A 20,978-nucleotide genomic window follows, 5' to 3' on the forward strand; every position below is an offset into this window, starting at 1 on the left:
GCAGAAATTGTTCCATGAGTGAAATAAATAAAATTTGGCTTCCTCTGAGTTGGAGGCTCTAAACGTAGTAAGGAGCAGATTGAGTATTAAGGATTTTGCTGAGGTCAGAGTATTCATAACACCTCCATATTCCCCTATATTCACCAGAACTTGCATTCCAGCTTTTCCATCAGAGGAGATTCTTATCTCCACCCCTCAGCCAACTCACATGCTTTTTCATCAAGCGTCTATGCATCTAGTGTCAGACAGCTTCAAAGTTATTGGGTGGAGTCAGACCGTATTATGTATGCAGAAGACACAGTCATGATATCCTAATTTCCCAAGGAAGGTGGCCTTAAAAAAAGATGCTCAAGACTGACAATAATTTAGAAATAAATCATAACAGCAAGCAGCTAACCAAAGGAACAGGTTACCAGCCTTGCAATGAGGTTAGTCACAACATCAACACTGTCATTCCAACAAACATGCTGCAATTCAGCCACATGTTATTTGCCTCGATCACATTCAAGTGAAAAAGAAAGTAGTTCCATCATTATAAGACAGAGTGGACACTTCTTACACTAACAGTCTGACGACATCAAAGCAATCCTGCATAGTTGGAAGTTATTAATTTAAACTTTGACAAACTACTGGAGCACAAATAAAACATTCACTCCAGGGCCAAATGTTTGTTTATAGATAGCTCTTTGTATGGAGCTCTGAGGTGTTTGTCTTCTATCTTTGTATCCAGAGTAGATAATCAGTGCTTTGCCTAAAAGAATGAAGCGGATGCTTTCTGTGCCAGAACCTACCCTCAGAGAGTGAAATTTAGGTTGCTTTGAAAAAGAAGGGAACTCTTTTATGTTCTTTTTTTTTTGCAGTTTGCCTTCTTCAGAGAGTGGGTACATAGAGATGCCTTACTCTCTCCCACTCAAAAAGCTTTGAAAACAGCCAAGAAGAGCCTATCCTCCCCCCGCAATAATATTTCATGATAGAAGAAACCAAGCCACAAACCATTGAAAACACTGAGAATCTTCCTGCTGATTTCAGTAAGTACTGGAGTGGGCCCATGTTCCAGTTCCCACAATGTGACCGGTACGACAAAAAGGAAAAGGCTAAAGTTTAAAAAAACCCCACACTACTATTACTTTGCTGCTTTGAATGAAAGACTATTCAAAAAGCGGTCTGTATCCTACTCCTTTATTCACATGAGTCTCTAGAAGTTGTCATAAGGTCTTAGGAAGGCAAATAGGCTACCAGTGGATTTAAATGGATTCATTCAAGTGTTCTCACAGACTGAAGTAAAGGCCAGCAGCATCTACATAAAAGTTTTTTCATTCAAAATTTAATCAAAGCAACATAACAGGACAAAAAAGTGACAAATCCTACGTTACTCCTTCACGCTATTGTGTTCTGAGCTTATGAGCAGGACTAAACACACCACTAAGATCCCTGAAGCACTTCTAGAAAAACTAAAAGTATTTTCCGACATGCCACTTATTCACAGGTTTCATTGTTCACGATTCTTTTGGTCCTCATTTCCTGGAGGGTCCTCCTGCAGTGCTGTACATTGCTCAGCTACTGCATGCAAGTTAAAGCAGGTAGAATGAGATCCACTAAACAGCTTAATTTTTCCTCTTGGTTCCTAAGGGACAAACAAGTAAGCACCTCATGTAGGACCTACAATGCACAGATTAACCTGATAATTGATCAGCTGCAAACCCAAACCCTGCAGCTTCAGAAGGGTCATCTTCCTCTTCATCCCAGTTTCCCTCCCAACTTCGGACATTGCAGGTCCTTCCTGGCCAGCTTCTCCTGCTGGTGTTCTGGTCACAACTTGAAAGGTTAACACGAAACTGCATCTCTATTGAGGTGTCAGGAGCACAGAGCCCTTCCACACAAGTTTATTGCTACTTTTTCAAGCTCTGCTTCACAGGCCAACCTCCCTCCAGAAATGGGGAAATACATGCTGGGAGGAGATATATAGCATCCTTCAGCACCGTGACAGCAGAAAGAGTATTTTTTCACTAACTGGACAGAGAGAGCATGCTGCTTGTTCAATGTAATTTCTGTTTCAATAGTTGGCTATTATCATTTTTCCTGGTGGTAGATCTACAACATTGCAGTAAAAGAGTGCTTGGACAACTACCTCCTTTCTCTCCCTCTCATCTGATATTCCCACTTACTGTCAATCAATACTATGTACACTAGCTAGAAGTCTAGACTGTTTTCCTTTTATATCATGGTATGGTCTTAGTGTTTTTCGGGATAGTCTTCTGAGACCAACAAATGTGCCTACTCCTCTGCTCGCAGATATTGTCTTCTTTAGAAGCATGTGTCATTACAATCAGGTACAGTATTGTTACTAAAGATTGTTTTATATTCTAATTTGAAGGATGCTTGAAAAGAATTAAGTAGCACGTGGTACAGCCCATTCAGTGATTGACACTTTAGGCTACATAATCGCCAAGTACCATTGTGTTGAGTTCGAAGAGATAACAAGGACAATAAAAAAATCTCAGCACACCTTTCTTCTAAGAACCATCACCTAAAACTATGGAAATGATTGGTACTAATGTCACTTCAAGTTCTTCCCTGTTTACAGGAGATAGAAGAAAATTATTTTGTGTACTCTTCCCACTAGCCTTCTCTTACTGTCTCTGCAGTAGTTCACATCAACAATCTGATTCCATTCAAAACATATTTGAAAGATTATTTTTCCCCCAAACTCCCTGAATTTAAACAAAAATTTGCTCAAGTTGTCTCCCGTTCAAATTTGAAGCCAGGTTTAAAGAAAACACAGACAACCTGTAGATAAACAATCCTGGGAAGGGGAGGAGACAGAAAAATTTCCATCTTCATTACGACAGCACTTTTTAATAGATCTTTTTGAATCCTGTAGCAAATTTAATACAAGATACTTACTGGGTGGGTTATACCACAGATATACCACTGCAGCAAGCAGAAGAAAGCACTGGACAAAAATAGGCCAGATTTGTAAAACAAGGATTCAGAGTCTAACAATCACATATCCACATGTGTGTAAATTTGTGGGAGGAATCAAGCTCTACCTGTGTTGTAAGAGACCTACAATAGCTGGGACCACCAAGTGATCCGACAAGAGTTCCTGAAAACAGAGTCTGACCCCAGGACCTTCACTGCAGACCTCAGAGGGGTTGAGCTGAGTTACAGCTCTCTGCAACACGTTAGAAAAGCACAAAACATCTGTATTGCTATTACTGAATTTGAGCAGAGGAGTATACAACTCAGTGGGATCTGTTTAAAAAGAGATGAAGTCTGATTTGACCCAAAATCAAGGACATTACATCATCATTTATTTATTCTAGAATCTGGCATTACGCAGCAGCTATCTCACTGTAATCAGCCAAGAATTTAAGCTTACAGCATACAATGAAGAAGAAAACACAGAAATGCCAGAAGCATAACATCAACACATGAAAATATCACCATTTGCTTCCAGTAATGGTGGCAGAGGGAAGCACAAGGCAAGCACTGATTGCAGTGTGACAAAGCCATCACACCAAGATCTACACTCCTTCCTGCATCAACTGGCGCTGCAGGACAACCTGCACGGACCTGAACCTCTCAAAGCCTACCAGAAGTAAGAGCAAGCACAAATCCTGAGCAGTATATTTTACAAATCAACACACCTATCATATTGCAGATCGGTCAGGACAAGCTAATTACACTGAATAACCAAGTGTCAGTTTTACCAATACAGCTATTTGCTGGTTTTGTAGTGGTGGGTTTTTTTCTTTTATTTCATAAGGAACATCAATCTCAGCTGACATATTCAGCAAGACGTCAATGCAGCGGCACTTTATATAAGGTGTCCTCTCAAGAGTGATGTTCTTTCACTGTCTGTTACAGTACAGGCCTACAATTACGAGAATTACCATGGGCAAAGTTCTATAAAGTATTTTCTCTGCATGCAACATTTCTCTGCATGGGATGTTTTTAAATGACCACTTTTCATATAACATTCAGTTTTATTATATTCCAGAAAAACCTAAGCATTCCATTCAGAGCCTTTAACCAACAAATTCATCTGGTAGTTATTTGGAAAATGAAAATATGTTCAAGCAATATGCATGTATTAACACATATGGACATTTCAACACTATCTATGGGTTTCTTTTAGCACTAGTGAGAAATACTAAGGCATATCTGGAGTACACAAGGAACAAAGATATTTAACCTACCTCGTCAAAGCTGTTATCTTCTTTCTTCAAGGCTTTAAAATAAAAGAAAAAAAAAAGAAATAGTTATCTGTACTGCATTTCAATGAGCACAAAGTAACTAACATCAGAAAAGAGAAAAACAGAGCAGCATTTTCCTGTTATAAAGAACAGGCTGGCATGAATAACAATTTTATACTCAAAATCTGAATCTGTAAATGGAATGTAGGACTGCACAGCATGTTTCCAAGAAAGTATTTTTACATATTTATGAAAAATATTATCCTCTCAGGTTAAAGAAAATAAGAGTTTGCAAGGTTGGGGTTGTTTTTTGTTTAATTCCTAGTGAGAGTGAAAACACTTTATGGAGAACCTGACAACTTCAAAAAGGAAAAGTATAATAAACACCTAACCATGTGTTCACGTTGTCAAGTACTAAATCTTTATGAAAGACTGTAGCATGTTTGGTTTTGGGTTTGGGCTTTTTTTACAATATGACTTGCATGAAAGCAGAAGAGATTTCTGTCTGTCAGCAACTAATCAACAAGGAAGAGGAAAACAGTGCAGAAATCATGTGATCTGGTAAAGTAAGAAAATTAAGACATTAATAGTTCTGAAGTTCAGAAGCAACAGCATTATCAACTCAAAAAAAAAATTTAAAAACACCCCAAAACGGTGGAATCTGTAGCAGAGGCATAACAGAGGCAGGACCAGGACACCTCTGCAAAAAGTGCTCTATCTCCACAACCTCTGCCATGTGCAGCAAGGCACAACTCCCAGATCCCCTGTACAGAACAGCAGGGATGGTCCAGCCTCCCTTTGCTTGCCAATTCCCATTGCTTTGGGATGTCAAACGCATCTTCCCTCAAATCTTTGAAGATTACTGTTTTACAATTTCTCATTTAGATTTCATGCTCAGTAATGAAACAAAACAAAAAAACCCTGACATGGAACACTTGAGAACACGCTTCTGATCTTTTCATTTAACTTTCAGGTCACAACGACATACAAGCTTTAAATTAGTATATAACACACCTAGGTTATGCTGACAAGCTTTTCTCCCTTACCAAAACACAAGACTTTCACATGACCAAAACATTCCAGGAATAGCCAAACAAAATTTACAATGTAACAGACAAGAGAAAACTGGAATCTGTGATTCAGTGTGCAGTTTTGGCTTGTCTTAACTTATACCTTTGACTAAATTTTTAAGACTCTCCAAAAAGAATATGAGAGCTGTGGCCACTCATTCAATCAGATTCTGTTTAATAATAATTCCACTCGCAACCAATGCACCACAAAGCATTTTCAAAAGAAATCATCAAACCAGCACATTTTATACAGCTACGTCTTAAAAACATTTTTGGTGTTTGGTTTGGGGTGTTTGCTTGTTTTGTTTGTTTGTCATTGATTCAATCCTTTTCTTTTTAAACCGCTAAAAAAACCTTTACTGAACTTAAAAATAAACTGTTTACAAATGAACTTCTCATTATCTCAGGTATGTGAGCTATGTGAGTGTACATTAGAGGCAATTACTGGAGATGACCTTTGTCTTAGTGAGGAGCTGGTAACAAAGCCCAGGGATGCTCAGAAGGGCCACAGACTGCTCTTGGTGCACTGTGAGCAATCTCAGCAATGTTTTCCCTCTCTTTCTTTCTTCCTTCCTTTCTTCCTATTCTGGTGTTAGTTTTTGACTAAAGATACTGCATAAGAAAACTGGAATTAAATGGAATGAGCTGAAGAGTTCTCAAATATGGTTTTGATACTGTATGATTCAACAAATGCATAGCCAAGAACTCTTTACATAACTGAAATATGATGGTAATTTTATAAAATTACTCATTATTAATTTTAATTACATAATTATCAAAGCATAAAACTACGAACCAAATCCAATAACAGTTTAAATGTGAAAATAAACAATGAGTCAACTGAATCTCTGGAAGTTGGTTAGCATACAGTATGGTACATCCATTCACATGAATGACACAGTATGTAAGCAAGGAAATCAGAATTTTTAAACTAATTTGGAAGTCTGTATAAAAATGGATATGCTGCCAGGAACTTATCAATAAAAAGAATTCTGTAAATTTTTCAGATTCTCAGTAGTGTAAGTTCTTTACAATGGCCAAGGTTTTAAGAGGGACACTCCTTGAAACACCAGAAAAATTCTGCTAGGAGAAAGGGTGCCTTAGCTGCAAAGATAGTTTACTATTCTCGAACTGTGAGTGTGCAATTTCTGTAGTAAAAAGCCATCCTATCTTGGAATATTAACTCCAGTTTGGCACTATAGGCCATATGAATTTCGTCTGACACACCACAGTGCCATATCGTCCTTTACCAGACCTGCACAAAGCAAGTGCTCAGGATGAAGGCTCAGAGATGAACAATTTCACACATCACATTTTTCAGCTGAGCAAAACAAACATTCTTAGCACTAGGTACTGTAACAGTTGCAGGCTGGATCATAATTTTGCAGTATGTATGTATAATACGGCCAATTCTTCATCACCCTCTGCCAGTCTCCATATGTGGTGGCTGGAAAGCATCAGTTCACAGTTAAGGAGATGGGCCAAGTCTTGGGGTTACTGTTGGTACCAAATAATGGCCCTTCGCTGTGCCCCAGGGATGACTGATCTGGTTTTAAGGCTACCTCCTCTTTTATCTAAAGATGCCGGGGAAATAGCTTCAAACATTACTTAACATACTGTGGCACACTGTAAAAAAACAAACAAATTCACCTAATAAATTCATTGCTGATATAGCCTCTCAAATAGAGGATTAGTTTGCTGGGAGAAGGTGGTCCTGAAGGTAGTTTATTGAGTATTAACCTGCAAGCCCTAGCAAAAAAAAAACAAAACAAAACAAAACAAAAACAAAAACAAAAAACAACAAACTGCCAATGACAAATAGGATACATTTCCATCACTCCCATCCAACAGGCTAACATAAACTTTGGCATCAAAACGATGGGGTCTCATAGTATTGGAAGAATTGTATTTGGCAGCTGGGATGCTGCCAACAGAGCGGGAGGCTCAGCAGTGCTGCACCATGCCAAGAATGGCCATCAGGTGTTCCCTACTGCAGCATAGGAGAGCTGGACTTGCTAATTATTTGACTCCAATACCGTGTTACTCTTGCATCACTTATATGGTTATGCTCATGTTGCTATATTGTGCACTTAAACCTATGAAAACACACAAATTGCAGCAGAACAGGAAAAGTTAAGATCATCACCATTATTTATAATACATCACGACTGAACAGATGAGTGATAAAATTCCAGATTAGACACATATTAAATTAGTCATTTGCTAATCTCATGAAGGAACCAGCTATTTTAAAAAAAAAAAAAAGCTGTAAAATCAGAGTGACAAATACTCAGAAAGACTTTTTCTAATGAGGTTTTGGTCTTCCCTCCTTCACTTCAAACTAAGAGTTAAGTACAGCATGTGTTTTAACTGAGGATTTCCTGGTATGCAAGTCAAGAGTTTTTTAAACATAGGCTTACTTTGCTTGGGTTTATCTGTGGCTGTGGGTATCAGGGAGTGGACTATGTTCAAACCTCATACTGATAAATTAGAGGTTTTTTGCTGAAAGCGCAGTCACTACAGTGATGAACATCTGAAGATCGAACAGTCTTGCTAGTAACAGCTGAGGTTTTAATCACAAAACAACCACCACAAACAAACAAATAAACCAGGCATCCAACCACACTCCCATACTGCTGAACACACAAAGAACTCAAGGAGCTGGAAGACATCCATGTCCCTAAAATCAGGCCAAAGCTCCCAAGGAAACTATGAGGTTGTTTAATTTGTGAAAAATGACAAAAAGAGATGATCACACGACAGAGCCAACTGAAACATACAGAAATTACCAGCCAGAGGTGCTTTGCTCCCTAAAAGGCATTAATGGGACTATCACTGTCACAATAAAGCAGCATCCTCATTCAAAATATTTTCTTTTTTTAATGACTTCTGCCATTAGTGAAACCTTTCCACAGTTCTGTATGAGTGTCTCTCTGTGTCTATAAACTCGCACACAGACACGTGACAGACCAAACACCTGACTGCTTTTTTTTTTTTCCTAATCAAAGAAAGTTAAATACATTTTACAAGTTTAAGACTGATGATAGGGGAAAGCTATTTTCATATTGGGACAAAGAGATTACAACTTGCTATTCACTTCACAACTGACACTTAGCATTTACCCTTGAAGCTCTCTGGTTTACAAATACGAATGAGCTTTTGTCAGTATTTTTCATCTTGCAGTATTACAATAAAACATACCTGATTTCAAATGCTATCCTATGCTTAAGGTTTGCAGTCCTTAAAAGCTAAAAGTAGTACAGTGAATGCATATGAAACACATGAAAAACTATAATGCCCACATACTTTAGTGCACCTCCTTGGTAGGGGTTCGGAGGGACAATCACACACTACAGCTCGCGGCCGCAGCACAGACACTTCACATGCTCTCACTGGGACAAAGCAGCTCTGAAAGTTGACCCATGTCTGCAAGCCAGACTGGCTGTAAGGGAAAACATCCCAGTGGGACGACCAATGGGTGAGGGTTGCAGAAGGGTCCTTATGGAGGGTCTGCAAGGACAGGGGCTGCTGGGACTGCTGACCTGTCTCAGCTGCTGACCAGCTTTCTGGCACTGCCTCCAGCTGCTCTGCCCCCCAATCCCGGGGACACCTCACACCTCCTGCAAGGTACCTTCTCTCCCTGGTCCACTGCATGTTGATGCTGTCAGTGGGAATTAATACAGCGAATTAAGCAAAGCAGTGTGCCAAAGACCAAGCTATGCACCAGCCTGAGCAGACCAGAACTCTTTGGCATTGTTCTCAGTAATAAATGCGACTGCAAAATAAACTGGTGCCAAAACCAGAAGTGGCATGGTGATAGCAAGAGATAACACGCTCAGCAGCAGCATTCAGATAACGCTACCTCAGGATGCTTCATGTCAGTGAAAGAACGACAAGACTTTGCAGCAGATGACAGACTTCTTTTGTCTGGCCTCCTAAATCACTGGGCCGCCGCTATCTGCTTCAACATCTCATGCCTCAACTTAAAACAACGTGCAGCCCGAACAAACAATAAATTACCAGACCTGCAACAAAATGGAAATAAGGATTTGGTTTTTGCCAAGGTTTGTCTTCGGCAATAGAGGCACGCTAGCCAACTCTCATTTATAGTTTGGTTTTTTTTTTCTAGCCTATTTCGGGCTAACTCCACTACAGACCCACGCAGCACTGCCGGGAAAGAGCTGTTATTTTCCCGAGATTTCTTCCCAAGAAACGTTTTTCTGGAACAGCGTTGGTTCGGGTGTTTCCAGCCTTGCAGCGCTCAACCTATAGCCCCCGCAACCGAGCGAACCCTTCACTCCTCGCCGGGCACCCTCGCCCCTGTTCCGCCGGCGGGCACGGCGCTGCCCGACAACGAACCGACCCCCCTGCCCTCCGCAGCCGGGACCCCCCCGGGGGCTCCAGGCAGCGCCGTCGGGGTCCCCCTGCGGGTGCAGGACTCACCTATTCGGCCGAAGCTCTCCGATAAAGTTCTCCGCAACTTTTTCATCCTGCTGATCTTCTCGGCGGAGTGCGAGTCGATCATGTCACACATGGGGGGGAGACGCCCCCCCGCTAGCCAGCCGCCACCCCCGCTCCCCTGGCTCCGGGGGAGACAACCCCTTCTCTCGCTCCGGGGCTCCCCAATTGTCCCGGGGAGCCGCCGGGCGCAGCGGGACAGCGCTGGTCCCGCCCGAGAAAGGAGCCCTAAGCCGCGGCGGCGGCTGCTGCTGCTGCCGCTCGGCTCCCCGCCGCCGCCGCCCGGCTCATCGCTCCGTCCCGTTCCGCCCCTCTTGCCCGGGCTGCCCCGGCAGAGCCAGATGCGGCGGGGAGGGAAAGGGGGGGAAAGCAGCGCCGAGGAGAGACAGAGGAGTGAAAGGAAAGTCTGGCGAGGGGCTGCGGGCACCGGCGGAGGGAGGGAGCAAGCAAGCAAGCCAGGGAGGGAGGGTGCGCTGAGAGAAAGGAGGGGGCGGAGCCTGGGCGGGCCTGGGAGCCCCTGTCGCGGCCGGGGGAGGCGGCCGGCCCTGCCCGCGCTGGCAGCCGCCGGAGCTGAGTCCCCGCCAGCCCCGCCGCGCCCCCGCCCGCCCCGCGCCGCAGCCGCGGCCGCCCCGCCCTTCCCCGGGCGGCGGGACGGGCGGTTACCGGGGTGAGGCGGGAGGGAGAGGAAGCGGCGGCGGCGGCGTGATGGGGGAAGGCGGGGAGAGCTAGGCCGGGCGGGCCGAGGGATGCGGGCTCTCTCCGGGCGCGTCCCGAGCGGGGGAGCGATGTGGCAGTTCCCACCGGGAGCCCTTAGGGCAGGGGCAGCATGGAAGATGTTTGTGGTGGCGTTTGGTTGGGGAACGAATACATCGTGTGCATCGGGGTGTCGGCGCCCCAACCCATTGCATCGCGGTCCTCTGGGGACGCGCTGCCTTATCCCCCGAGCCGGCAGAAGTCACCGCGTCGGGGCGCGCCGAGGACGCCAAGGGCTTCGCTCCTGGGCGAGGGATCCGCTGCTCCCCGCGGAGCGCGGGTTTTAAAGGCCGGTGCAAGTTGTGTAGGTTTGGCGACGGAAGAAGCCGCCCTCCCGGCCTGATTTCTGGGTGGGTGTTGGCTGGGATGCTACCCCATCAGCCGTGGTGAGGCTGGTAGGAAAAGGGCCCCTTGCTGTGAGTGTACACCCAGCCCTTCAAGTTGAAATTTGGGCTCCTCTCCATTTATGTCTCAAAGCACGGCCAGATAATATGCCTTCAAGTGCGCTAGTCTGCAGCTTAATGAGTGTTGGGAGCTTTTGATCTTGTTAACTCAATTGAACCAACATTATTGAAAAATAAATCAGTTTAACCCATCAAGATGGATGGCCATGTCTAGTCTAAAATTTAAAATAGGTACTTTTCAAGAGCAATACATGTTATGTAACACATTTTAAAGCCCAGGTTTGTGTGGTTTAAAATGTGTTTAAATGCATGTTATCTGATTAAAACGAACCTGGGTTTTAATGAGGCTAACTAACACAATTTGCTGGGATTAGATGGTGTCCAAGCTAAGAGTTGTTAACTCAATTTTAGAAGCACATTTGTCTAGACAAGTGTTTAGGTGGGCTGGTTTCAAGCCATCTGTAACTCTAAGCTCTGGGATCAGACCTTTCTATTAAAATGCAGCAGAGGTGGCAAATATGTAGCATCTCATGGTGGAAGTTTGTCTATTTTCTACTATAATCTACTATATGTGTTTATACTTGTATCTCTTGTGGCATACAAAATAATGGGGAATTGTCCTGCTATATAGCAATACAATAACCCTGGTGAAATATCTTATGCACAACCCCTGAATCTGCAGACAGTTTGATAAAAAGGCTTTCAGAAGTGTGAACACTGTTGACCCTGTTAGCATCTTGGAAATAGGAGCTAAAATGGCGCTTTTAATGTTGTCTATGTCATGTTATGGAAGGAAATTGCAAGAAGGTGGAAACTGAAAGGTTGTAAATAGCAATGCAGGGAAAGAGAGGAGAGATAAAAATTACAAAGAAAGAGAAAAGAAGGGAGGACATAAGCACTTAAGGATATTTTATTCAGTCATTGCAAAAAATGACATGTAAGTCCTTAATAAAAGTTGATAGTTTCACCTTTGTTTAAATGTGACATTACTGTTGGTGAATATTTCTACCCTGAGTGGAGAGGAAAATGCCATCATCATAGATAAAATATTCTGGTCCAGGAGCTGAAACTAAGTTTAGCATATAAGCCCTTCACACTTTCCAAACATGCCATTCACACTGGGCAGCCCCACTGCCCAGCTGAGACTTGTATCAACACTGCTATAATTCAGTCTGCCACTTGCTTTCGACAATTAGGTATATAGTTTCTGAGAGCTTCTAAGGAACCCATAATGAACTGTGCTTAACTGATAGATGCTGTCTTACCTGGTGAATTAGCCTAGATACTAGGACCTAGTGAATTTGGACCAATATTCCCATTTTTCCCCTATTTCTAGATAAACTATGACTTTGTCACTTGTGGAGGACAAGCTTCTGCGAGGCTACCACAGTGTGTTCAGCTGTCTTGGACAGAAGCACAGGCAACCTAGAGTTTCTGCCAAGCATCTGGCTTTGCAGCTGCTTGGGAGTGATCTACAAGAATATGTCAGTGTCTTTTAAATCAATGAAAATTTTGCCTAAATTAGACATCAGTGTGGTGCCAGTGAGAGAAACCCAGGCCTCATCTTCTGAAAATTGTACAACCTTAATCTGCAGAGATGCCACACAGACTTTCTCCAGCAGAGGAAGGATGAGGTTGAAGCTGTGCACAGATCCTCAAACTGCACACTGCAGTTTGTTTTATTCTTCCCTCAGTGGCCTTTAGTTGATAGAAATATTTCTGTTAAAGTCCTTCTTTGTTCTCTCCCCCACCCAAACCTCTTCTGTTTCCAAGGGTACTGGTGTTGAAAATTAATTGAATTCAGGAATGTGGAATCACTTTTGTAGCTTCGATCAAGCTCATAAGCTGGTGTTTCTTATTTTTCTTTTCTGTATTTCCATCACCCATCTCAGGAAACCAGTAAAGCAGAAATGCGCAATTAGCAAACCACAGAGATAGCAGCTATTCTACTGATGATGTTTTGCTTCCTTGTAGGGGCAGGCTTTCAGCTCTGTTTTTATGTTTAAGTCTTGCAATTTGTGGCCTGAGAAAATTGACATGAAAAAAATGCTGAATAATATTGCTGTTTGCTGCCTTCTTCCACAAGCCTGTACAAAGTTAGAGCATGTTTGCATTTAGTGAGGCACCTGGATTATAAAAAGCCAGGCACTTGATGTACAGCGTCCTTTCTCACATCAGCTCCGCAAAGATACACACTAAATAAAAACCTGCTTGCAGTTACTTCATGATTCCAGCATCTCCTTACCTGGCTTTGGTAAGAATTCACTACAAATCCTGACCTCTGCCACTGCCACTGAGTCATGCTGAATCACTCTGCAAATGTAAGGATTATCAAGTTCAGGAAAAATATTTGCCAAGATATCACTTGGCAAGTTGGACAACAGGAAACATTTGTCTCCACACATCTTGTGAGGCAGCGAGCCTAATCATTTAAATGTTTCGCGCTGAGGTATGAGTTGGGTTTATTTCTGAAGAAGGGGAGACAGCAGGGCTGGCAGTTTGTTCATTATTGTGTAAAATAACATATTGTTTGAGGCTATAAGCAATGCGGTCATGGGCCTGGAGCACGGGGTGTGCCAGCAGTCTCCTTGCTGCAGATGGAGCAGCCACGGTTGCCCTATTCATTACTTGCAGGGTAAGATGAGACAACAAAAAATAAATCCGTGATGCATGGTGCAGATGGTGGCTCAGAGTGTAATGCAGAGCTGTGCCCTTTCCAGATCTCAGGGCATTTGCTGTTGATTTTACAAAGTGATTTTATATGGTCTGAGCTCTCTAAACCTCTGTGTTGGTTCACCACGCCCCCCCCCCAGCATTTCTCCTCAGGGGCTCTTGAAAGGCAGTGCACCTACTTAGGTTACATTCTTGGGCCAAGTGTTTGAATCTCAGAAACCTTAGGAGCACATGAACAAGCAGTGTGTGTTTGTGGAAGAGGTAGTTAATGCTGTTGCTTTGGAGCGTTAGGTGGGCAGAGTAAGCCCTCGCCTCAAGGCTGTCTGGGGGGATGAAATAGTATGACTGTCTTGCCAGCCCTTCTGCTGCCAGTATAAAGTAGATTTTCATAAATCTCCCTGGCTGGAGATGTTCTCTGTTAGGCCAGTCTGCTCACCTTGAAAAGATCTCTCTCTGCTGGGGCGTCTGGGACCTGAGTGCTAGGAGCTGTGTTGCTTGTTAACACAGCAGTCCTTTTGTGACCCTCCAGTGATGAAGATGGATGTTACACTCACCCTCCTCTCCCTCTCCCCACAGTCTCACTTTCACTTGTCCTCTAGTAATACTCAATCCAAGATGACTGTTATCCAAAGAGAAAGCCAAGCTCTGCTAACACAAACGGTGCCGTGTCCTTAGGGACATGACCTTTAAGCTCTACTAGCAAAATGTGTTAGTGACAAAAATTAAACTGCAACAACAACAGGAGAATAGTACCTGCATAATCTATGTCCACATCATAACTTTACCCCCCAAAAGCTCTCAGAGCTGACATATCATTTATTGCCTTATTGGTAAGTGTTATTAAATCCCAGCATTTATTAACCTGAGGAAATTTCCCCTGTTGATATTCTGTGCATCCCTGCTGATGATAGGAGGACAAACAGGCTCAGATGTTGTCTCTCCAGCCTGGCTGCCATTGCCAGAGCCTGCTTCATGGGGTAGGGAGGGATAAGTTAGGGCTCACACAAACGTCATTCCAAAGGTGCAATGGGGAGAGCCTGGTTTTCCTGGTACCTGTGGCCGGCTGCTGCTTAGAGATGACCCACTGAATCATCCATGGTTTTACTTCTCCAGTACCCTCTCATGGTCACTTTTTTTCATGTATTAACATGTGGATTACTTGTTTTATGTTTCATTCTTTATACCATCGCATCAGAGGTGGCATGGATGCAGATGGTACACAGCATTTTTAACTTTGATGCTTGTAGTTCCTGTCCCTGTCAGGCACCCTCCTCATGGCATAAGTGAGTACACTTCCATTGCTAAGGAAGTATGAGCTCTTTCTGTTTTGGCCATGACACAGAGTTGCAGGTTAACCCTGGTGGGCAACTGAGAATTGCACGGCCACTTGCTCTCCTCCCCCCACCCCCGCCCAGCCTTGAGAACTGAAGAGAAAAGGAAGAGCAAATCCAAGAAGTCTTATGGGTTGATAATTTTATAAGCAAAGGAGAAGCAGAAAAAGAAAGAAAAGGATAAACAAGTGATGCAAAGGTGATCAGTCATCACCTCCCACAGGTACAGCAATGCTCAGCCTGTTTCTGAGTAAACAATGGCTAACCTACCTGCTCCTCTCCGTTGACTTTCTGAGCTTGCCATTATGAGGATAGTTTGGGTTATCTGCCTGGTTGTGTCCCCTCTCAACCTCTTGTACACCTCCAATCTATTCACTGGGGGGACAGGATGAGAAACAGAGGCGGCCTTGATGCTGTACAAACACTGCCCTGCAGTAGCTAAAACATCAGTGTGTTGTCAGCATTGTTTTAGTCACAAATGTAAAACATAGCACCATGCCAGCCACCGTGAAGACAATTAACTCCATTCCAGCCAGACCTTGTACACACAGATGGAGGGAATCACACTACTGAAACAGAATGAAAAAAATCAGGAATGAAAATGCATCAGAAACCTACATACTTCAAACTCACAAAGTAACATAAGTATCATTTATAAAACTAAAGCTTTTACAATGTATGCCACACTATAAATTGTGTAATCTCAGAGATACTGCTGGGCAAGTATACACATGTTAGATTTGCAGGAATATATGAGCTGAGATGCTTTCCAGTTTAGGATCACCTGGCTACCTAGCAACATAGCATTGATGCTGAATGTTGTTTCTGTGAAATAAGTGGAAAAATCTTTTAATGAGCTCATTTTCTTGTGCCATCTTGACAAAAGTCTAGTAAAAGAGAAAATGGGATTTGAAATCTAATGGCCTCAACCATTGTGACATCAGACCCCAATGTTTTGAAGTCACTGAAATGTTCAACAAACACCCTCCTAAGGATGCAAAATGAAACATCAGGAGGACTGAGGTTGATCCATTTCGATACATACAAAAAGCATGTGTGAATCATGACATTTCATCATAAATATTTAATGAAGGGTGTTTACTGTAACATCACAACTGTTCTTTGCAGCAAAACCCTTGGCTATCACCAGCACTGTAGCACTGTTTGTGCAACTCAAAGGTCTGTGCCTGGATGCATGTGAAGCCCAACTGACTCGGGCTGGGAAAATATGAGACTTAACATACACAGCCAAGGGCAATTTCTCATGGGCAAGGATCCTCTCGTTGGTAAACCATGATTTTGAAAACATGGACGCTCAAACCCAGTTGATTCTGGGTGTGAATATTCAAGTGTTACCTGTAAAATTATATACCCATGTGCTGATATCTCATGAAAACAAAGTTAAAATATTAACCCTACTTTATTTCTAAGATCTCTCCAGCTTCTTATTGGTTTGGTTTTGGATTATTTCCCCATATCTCATCTAGTTTAATCATTTGCAATGACTATCGTTTAGACAAGACATATTAGGTAAGCAGCAAATTGGATGGACTCTATCTATTCATCTCCCTCTGTTTCTTTTAGGACTGCTCTAGTCTGTAGGACAGAGCATAACAGGAATGTTACCTCCACAAAGAGAGAGAAATTCTCCCCCCCAAAATAATACAAAACCTTTGCAAGAGTTATACATGAAAGGCTGCTTTGTCAAAATGGAGACCTACCCTCTAAATGTGAAAATCTAGATAGACTTCAGGCATGTGTTCAAACAACACTTGTTCTTTCCACTCAGTTCTATCCCAAAATCAGCACCTAAGCCAGTTAAAAACAGTTCAGCCCACATGCCACTCTTCACTGAGAGAGGGTTTCGGAAACTGTATCTTGAAGTTTTATTTAGTTTCTATCACTGTGGTAACGAAGCACTGCACAAAATTAAGTACCACAAAACCACAATGGAGTACTCTCCTTCACTTGCAGTATCTTTGGTCTTCACAGAGTCAGCACAAACCAGTGCTCCAGATTGCTGAATCCAGGTCTTTCTTACAATGCAGTCACAGTATAGGCTCTGGTTGCTGTTTAGGGGCCTTATATAGTGATTAAGGGGTCTTATAGAAGTGATGTCTATGCAGATAATGCAGATATGGTCTCTGTCACGAAAGTGTTGCAGTCAAAATTTACAATGGAGGACTGTCAGAGTACATGTGATAGTTGGAGAACGGTAGTACCCATCATCTGCAAAATGAGTCAGAAGCACAAGGCACAGCAAATTGGCCACTATGGCATATATTTCCCAAGAAAAATGAGGTTTTGAGGAAGATGAAAGAGAGGCTTTGTGCATGTTTAAAGCCCTGCTTCCAGGACTTAGGGAGAATGTATAAAGACATTCTAAAGAAAATTCGACTGAAGATGAGCTGACGACACTAATTAGAGGTAGGAGTTGGTGCCACAGCAGAACTTAAGTAGTTCATGGATTTATGTAATTGGAAGTTTTAAAAGGAAATAAAAGGTGGGGGTGTTTAATACAGCAGAAGATAGAGAGGCAGTAGAAAGAAACAAAGCAGGAAAGAAATACTTGGGATGATAAGCTGGAAAGATGACCTATAAACCAGGTTTGGGAAAACAGGATAAAGAACCTTTATCAAAACTGAGGGACAGGAGCTTGTGGCAGCCAATCTGTGAGATGAAGGTTTTAGCTACGTGGAGGAAAAGTCACACTGGTAAGAAGGTGCTGCCAGATTTGAAGAGCCTGGACCTTTGTGAAAAACAAGATGTGACAGTTCCCTCAGTATTTTTTTTAAATAAAGCATGGAGTAAATGCTAAAAGGTGAGACCTCCTGCAAAATTAGGAGGAGAAAAGCCCAGGTTATTGTATTAAATTTGTGACTGACTGCAGGCATACCAATTAATTATGGTACTTGTAACAGTCTTGTCAGGACAGTGCTGTGAAAACTCGGGGTGGCTGACCCATAAGCCAGGTGACAACACAAGTTATTTTAATGAAGTGCATTTCATATAGACTAGCAAGAAACAAGTCACAACAGAGAGCATCTGCATTAGATTTAATGATGTCTTTGTTAATTTCACCCCTTGTAACCTGAGTTATCCAGAGTCCATTTCATCCACTGCCTGAGCCCTGGCTGACCAATACTGCTCTGCAACAGTCCCACTGGGATCTCACTGCCTCTTGAAGACCCTCTTAAAACACACAGCTCTCCACAGGGGATGAAAGGATGGGACCTTGGACAAATATTATGAAGAGGTGCTGGGTGGAGGGAGTGCTCTCCGAACGCCGAGCAGTCTATTCAAAACATGCATTTTTGACATACCAAAGCTGGAGGCAAGGAGGTGAGTCAGAGACTAGTGAGTAAGAAAAATCACATGAAGAGGAAAGCAGTGGACTGGGACCATTAGGCTGGACACACAAGAGGAGTGTCAGAAGCAGATTGAGATCTGAGCAGGAAGGAGTCAGTCTGGCACAGAGAAGAGGACCTGTGATTCATCCCTGCAAAGCTGCTGGCCAGAATTGCACAGTGGCTTCAGAATTTAATGGCACTAAGAGGTCCTAGTACATCACTGACCTACCACATTCGTTATTGTTGGTGTTGGTCTGTATGCAAACATGGATTATTACGAGATATGTCTGCTTGCATCAGTAATGAATTGATGCCAAAACACAAGCAATATTGCAACTAACTTTATTCAAAGTGTATAACTCTTGATTATTTATCCGAGACTTTAAAGATCAAATTTTAAAACAACAGATTTCGAGCCTAATATCCATTCACATCAGCTAACCTCAAGCTTGAAATTAAGTACCTAAACTCTTTATCTAATTGGTGAAAATAAGTAGGCGATTCAGGACTCATTCCCATGCTTATTTCTGAATTTATATAAGAAAAATCCACCAATGCCAAGGTACTCTAACAGGACTTAGTTTACTTGTATAGGATTTTCCAGAACTTGTATTTTATGTTCCTCCTTTATAAAATGTGATAAAATGGGCAGGACTTTCAGTGTGTTTCGGTTTAATGTAGCAAGAGTTTAGAAAGTAAGTAATCCCACATTATTTGCTAAAGTATTTACATTATTTCTGAAATTCCTCTTGCAGTGACAATCATCCAGAATTGATGTATCTCTAAGATTTATAAAAAGTGATACACAATATAAATAGGTATGGATACCCAGGGAAAAAGGTCCCTGGGGAGCAATTCACAAGACAAATTCCCTGCAAGGTAATTTTCCTGGTGAAAGCTTCACTTGACAGAGTCCCTGTTAAGAAAAATGTCTTTCAGAAAAAAATTTTGTGGGTTATACAGTCCTAAGGAAAGCCCCTGATAATTCCAGCTTCCTGAGTTCACAAAACAAGGCTCTCATAATTGCATGTCGTGCTCCAAGCATCCCAAAGGAGGTGACACTAAGCCTTCATTCCTCCACCCCAATTAAATGAAACAAAATCTGTATTGCCTTAGAGCCACCTTTTCACCTGGTTCCTCCAGTTCATAGACAGCTATTTGCTGTAGAAGAACCTTAGATTCTATGAGAATTTAACGCTCTATTTCTCAATTGCTAGTGAGAACAAGAAGAGGAAACATAGAAAACCAGTAAAACAGAATAACCCATGTCCTCACAAAAATCTCCTCAGTATTAGAGGAACAGCAGACAGAAAAGATCATCAAGAAGAGAAGGGAGTATATTCTGGACATTCTTCAGGATAAAACAGATTAGGCGGCAAAGGACATGGTCCTTCAAGGAACAGAAAGAGATCCTCAGCTGCAAACAGCCAGCTTTATCAGAGTGAAGAAAATAACTTCTCAGCAGTGATATGTACTTCTTGGGTAACTTCTCACTATTTATTTACTGCATGACAGAGACATTCCTGTTTCTGGCTCCCTCTAGATTCTTCATCGTTTTGGACTCTCAAACAAGCAGTGTTGCAGTGCCCAGTCATTGCCACAAGCCAGACCCTTTGCCAGTGTGTTCCAAGGCATGGCAACCACGCAGACCTCCTCCTCCCTCAGAGGGTTCATCAAATTCTGCAGCTCCAAATATTGTACAGGGATGGACATTTTCTCTCACTTAACCAAGTTCAGTTTCAGGTGATGGTGTCTAAATGTACTTTTTTATTGTTTACAAGAACCAGGGTGATTCCACAGCATTGTTGGTTTTTTGTGTATTTTGTTTTGTTTTTTTTCCCCACCTTTCACACTGATGATTAAAGATCGGCCTTGGAAAGTGATAGCCAGTGACCTAGCAGGGCTTTCTGTGGTGCGGTGGTGTCCAAAGGTCATCTATCTTTTCAAACAGAGAATTCAGCTGCTGTGATTCATGGTCCGTGTTTGATGTCAACAAGAATATCAGTCCCAGTAATAAGAAACGGCTCAGGCTGCATCTAGCTTCCTGTCCAGCTAAGCAGCTTTCATACTAAGTAAATTAGCACAGTTTTGTATCATAGATCTTCCGAGAATAACTTGAAGACAAGACTTGCTTTACTGTGTCCAAAATGTATTTAAAAGCTAACTTATACTTTGTTTCTTGCTGGAAGCCCCGATTTCCAAGTTATGATCCTTGATGCTTCAGTATGTTCCTTCATTAAGTATATTTTTAATCTGTCTTCATTCAAGTAGAGTCATGTATCTGTATTTTAGAGTAAGAGTTCATCAGGTGGTGCAACCAGCAGATAAAAGGAAAACATTAAAATATTTTTAATCTATTTGGTGTACTGAAAATAATGTCAGGAAGGAAATTTGTAATAAGAGATATAGGTTTATGGCTCCTTTTTTTGCTTCACATCCTAGTCTAATTTTGTACTCCTTCAAATGACAGTTCCCTTGTGATATTCATTTAAGAAAAGTAATAAACAGTGCAATGATTAAAACCAACATTGTAGAACTATTACATCATATTCAGGATCCAAGTCCATCACAGGACTGTCTGATCACCAGAGCTGGTGCTGTCTAGCCTGGGGGCATTAAATACCCTCTCTACCCTGGGGGCACTAAATATCTTCTCTGATTTATTTATCTATATTTGCAGGGATTATATATTCATGCTTTCCAAAGTTAAATATCTTTCCTTTTGAAAGAAAAACCATTC

General features: G+C 42.3%; 1 protein-coding gene across 4 annotated transcripts in view; it reads right to left on the bottom strand.

The window, feature by feature from the left end:
• CDK14 (cyclin dependent kinase 14) overlaps window positions 1–10,211 on the bottom strand; it is a 324,092-nt gene extending 313,881 nt beyond the window's left edge. The window contains exons 1-2 of one of the 4 annotated variants that reach the window (XM_065830694.2): window positions 9,713–10,211; window positions 4,203–4,234 (exon numbers count right to left, since the gene is read on the bottom strand). In XM_065830694.2, the coding sequence (XP_065686766.1) occupies window positions 4,203–4,234; window positions 9,713–9,803 (123 nt within the window). In that variant the 5' untranslated portion in view covers window positions 9,804–10,211. The remainder of the gene's footprint in view (window positions 1–4,202; window positions 4,235–9,712) is intronic. The other 3 variants (XM_065830693.2, XM_071805144.1, XM_065830695.2) reach the window with 3 other exon arrangements.
• Window positions 10,212–20,978: the final 10,767 nt, after the last annotated feature.

This window comes from Patagioenas fasciata, chromosome 2 (assembly GCF_037038585.1).
Source record: "Patagioenas fasciata isolate bPatFas1 chromosome 2, bPatFas1.hap1, whole genome shotgun sequence".
NCBI lineage: Eukaryota > Metazoa > Chordata > Aves > Columbiformes > Columbidae > Patagioenas > Patagioenas fasciata.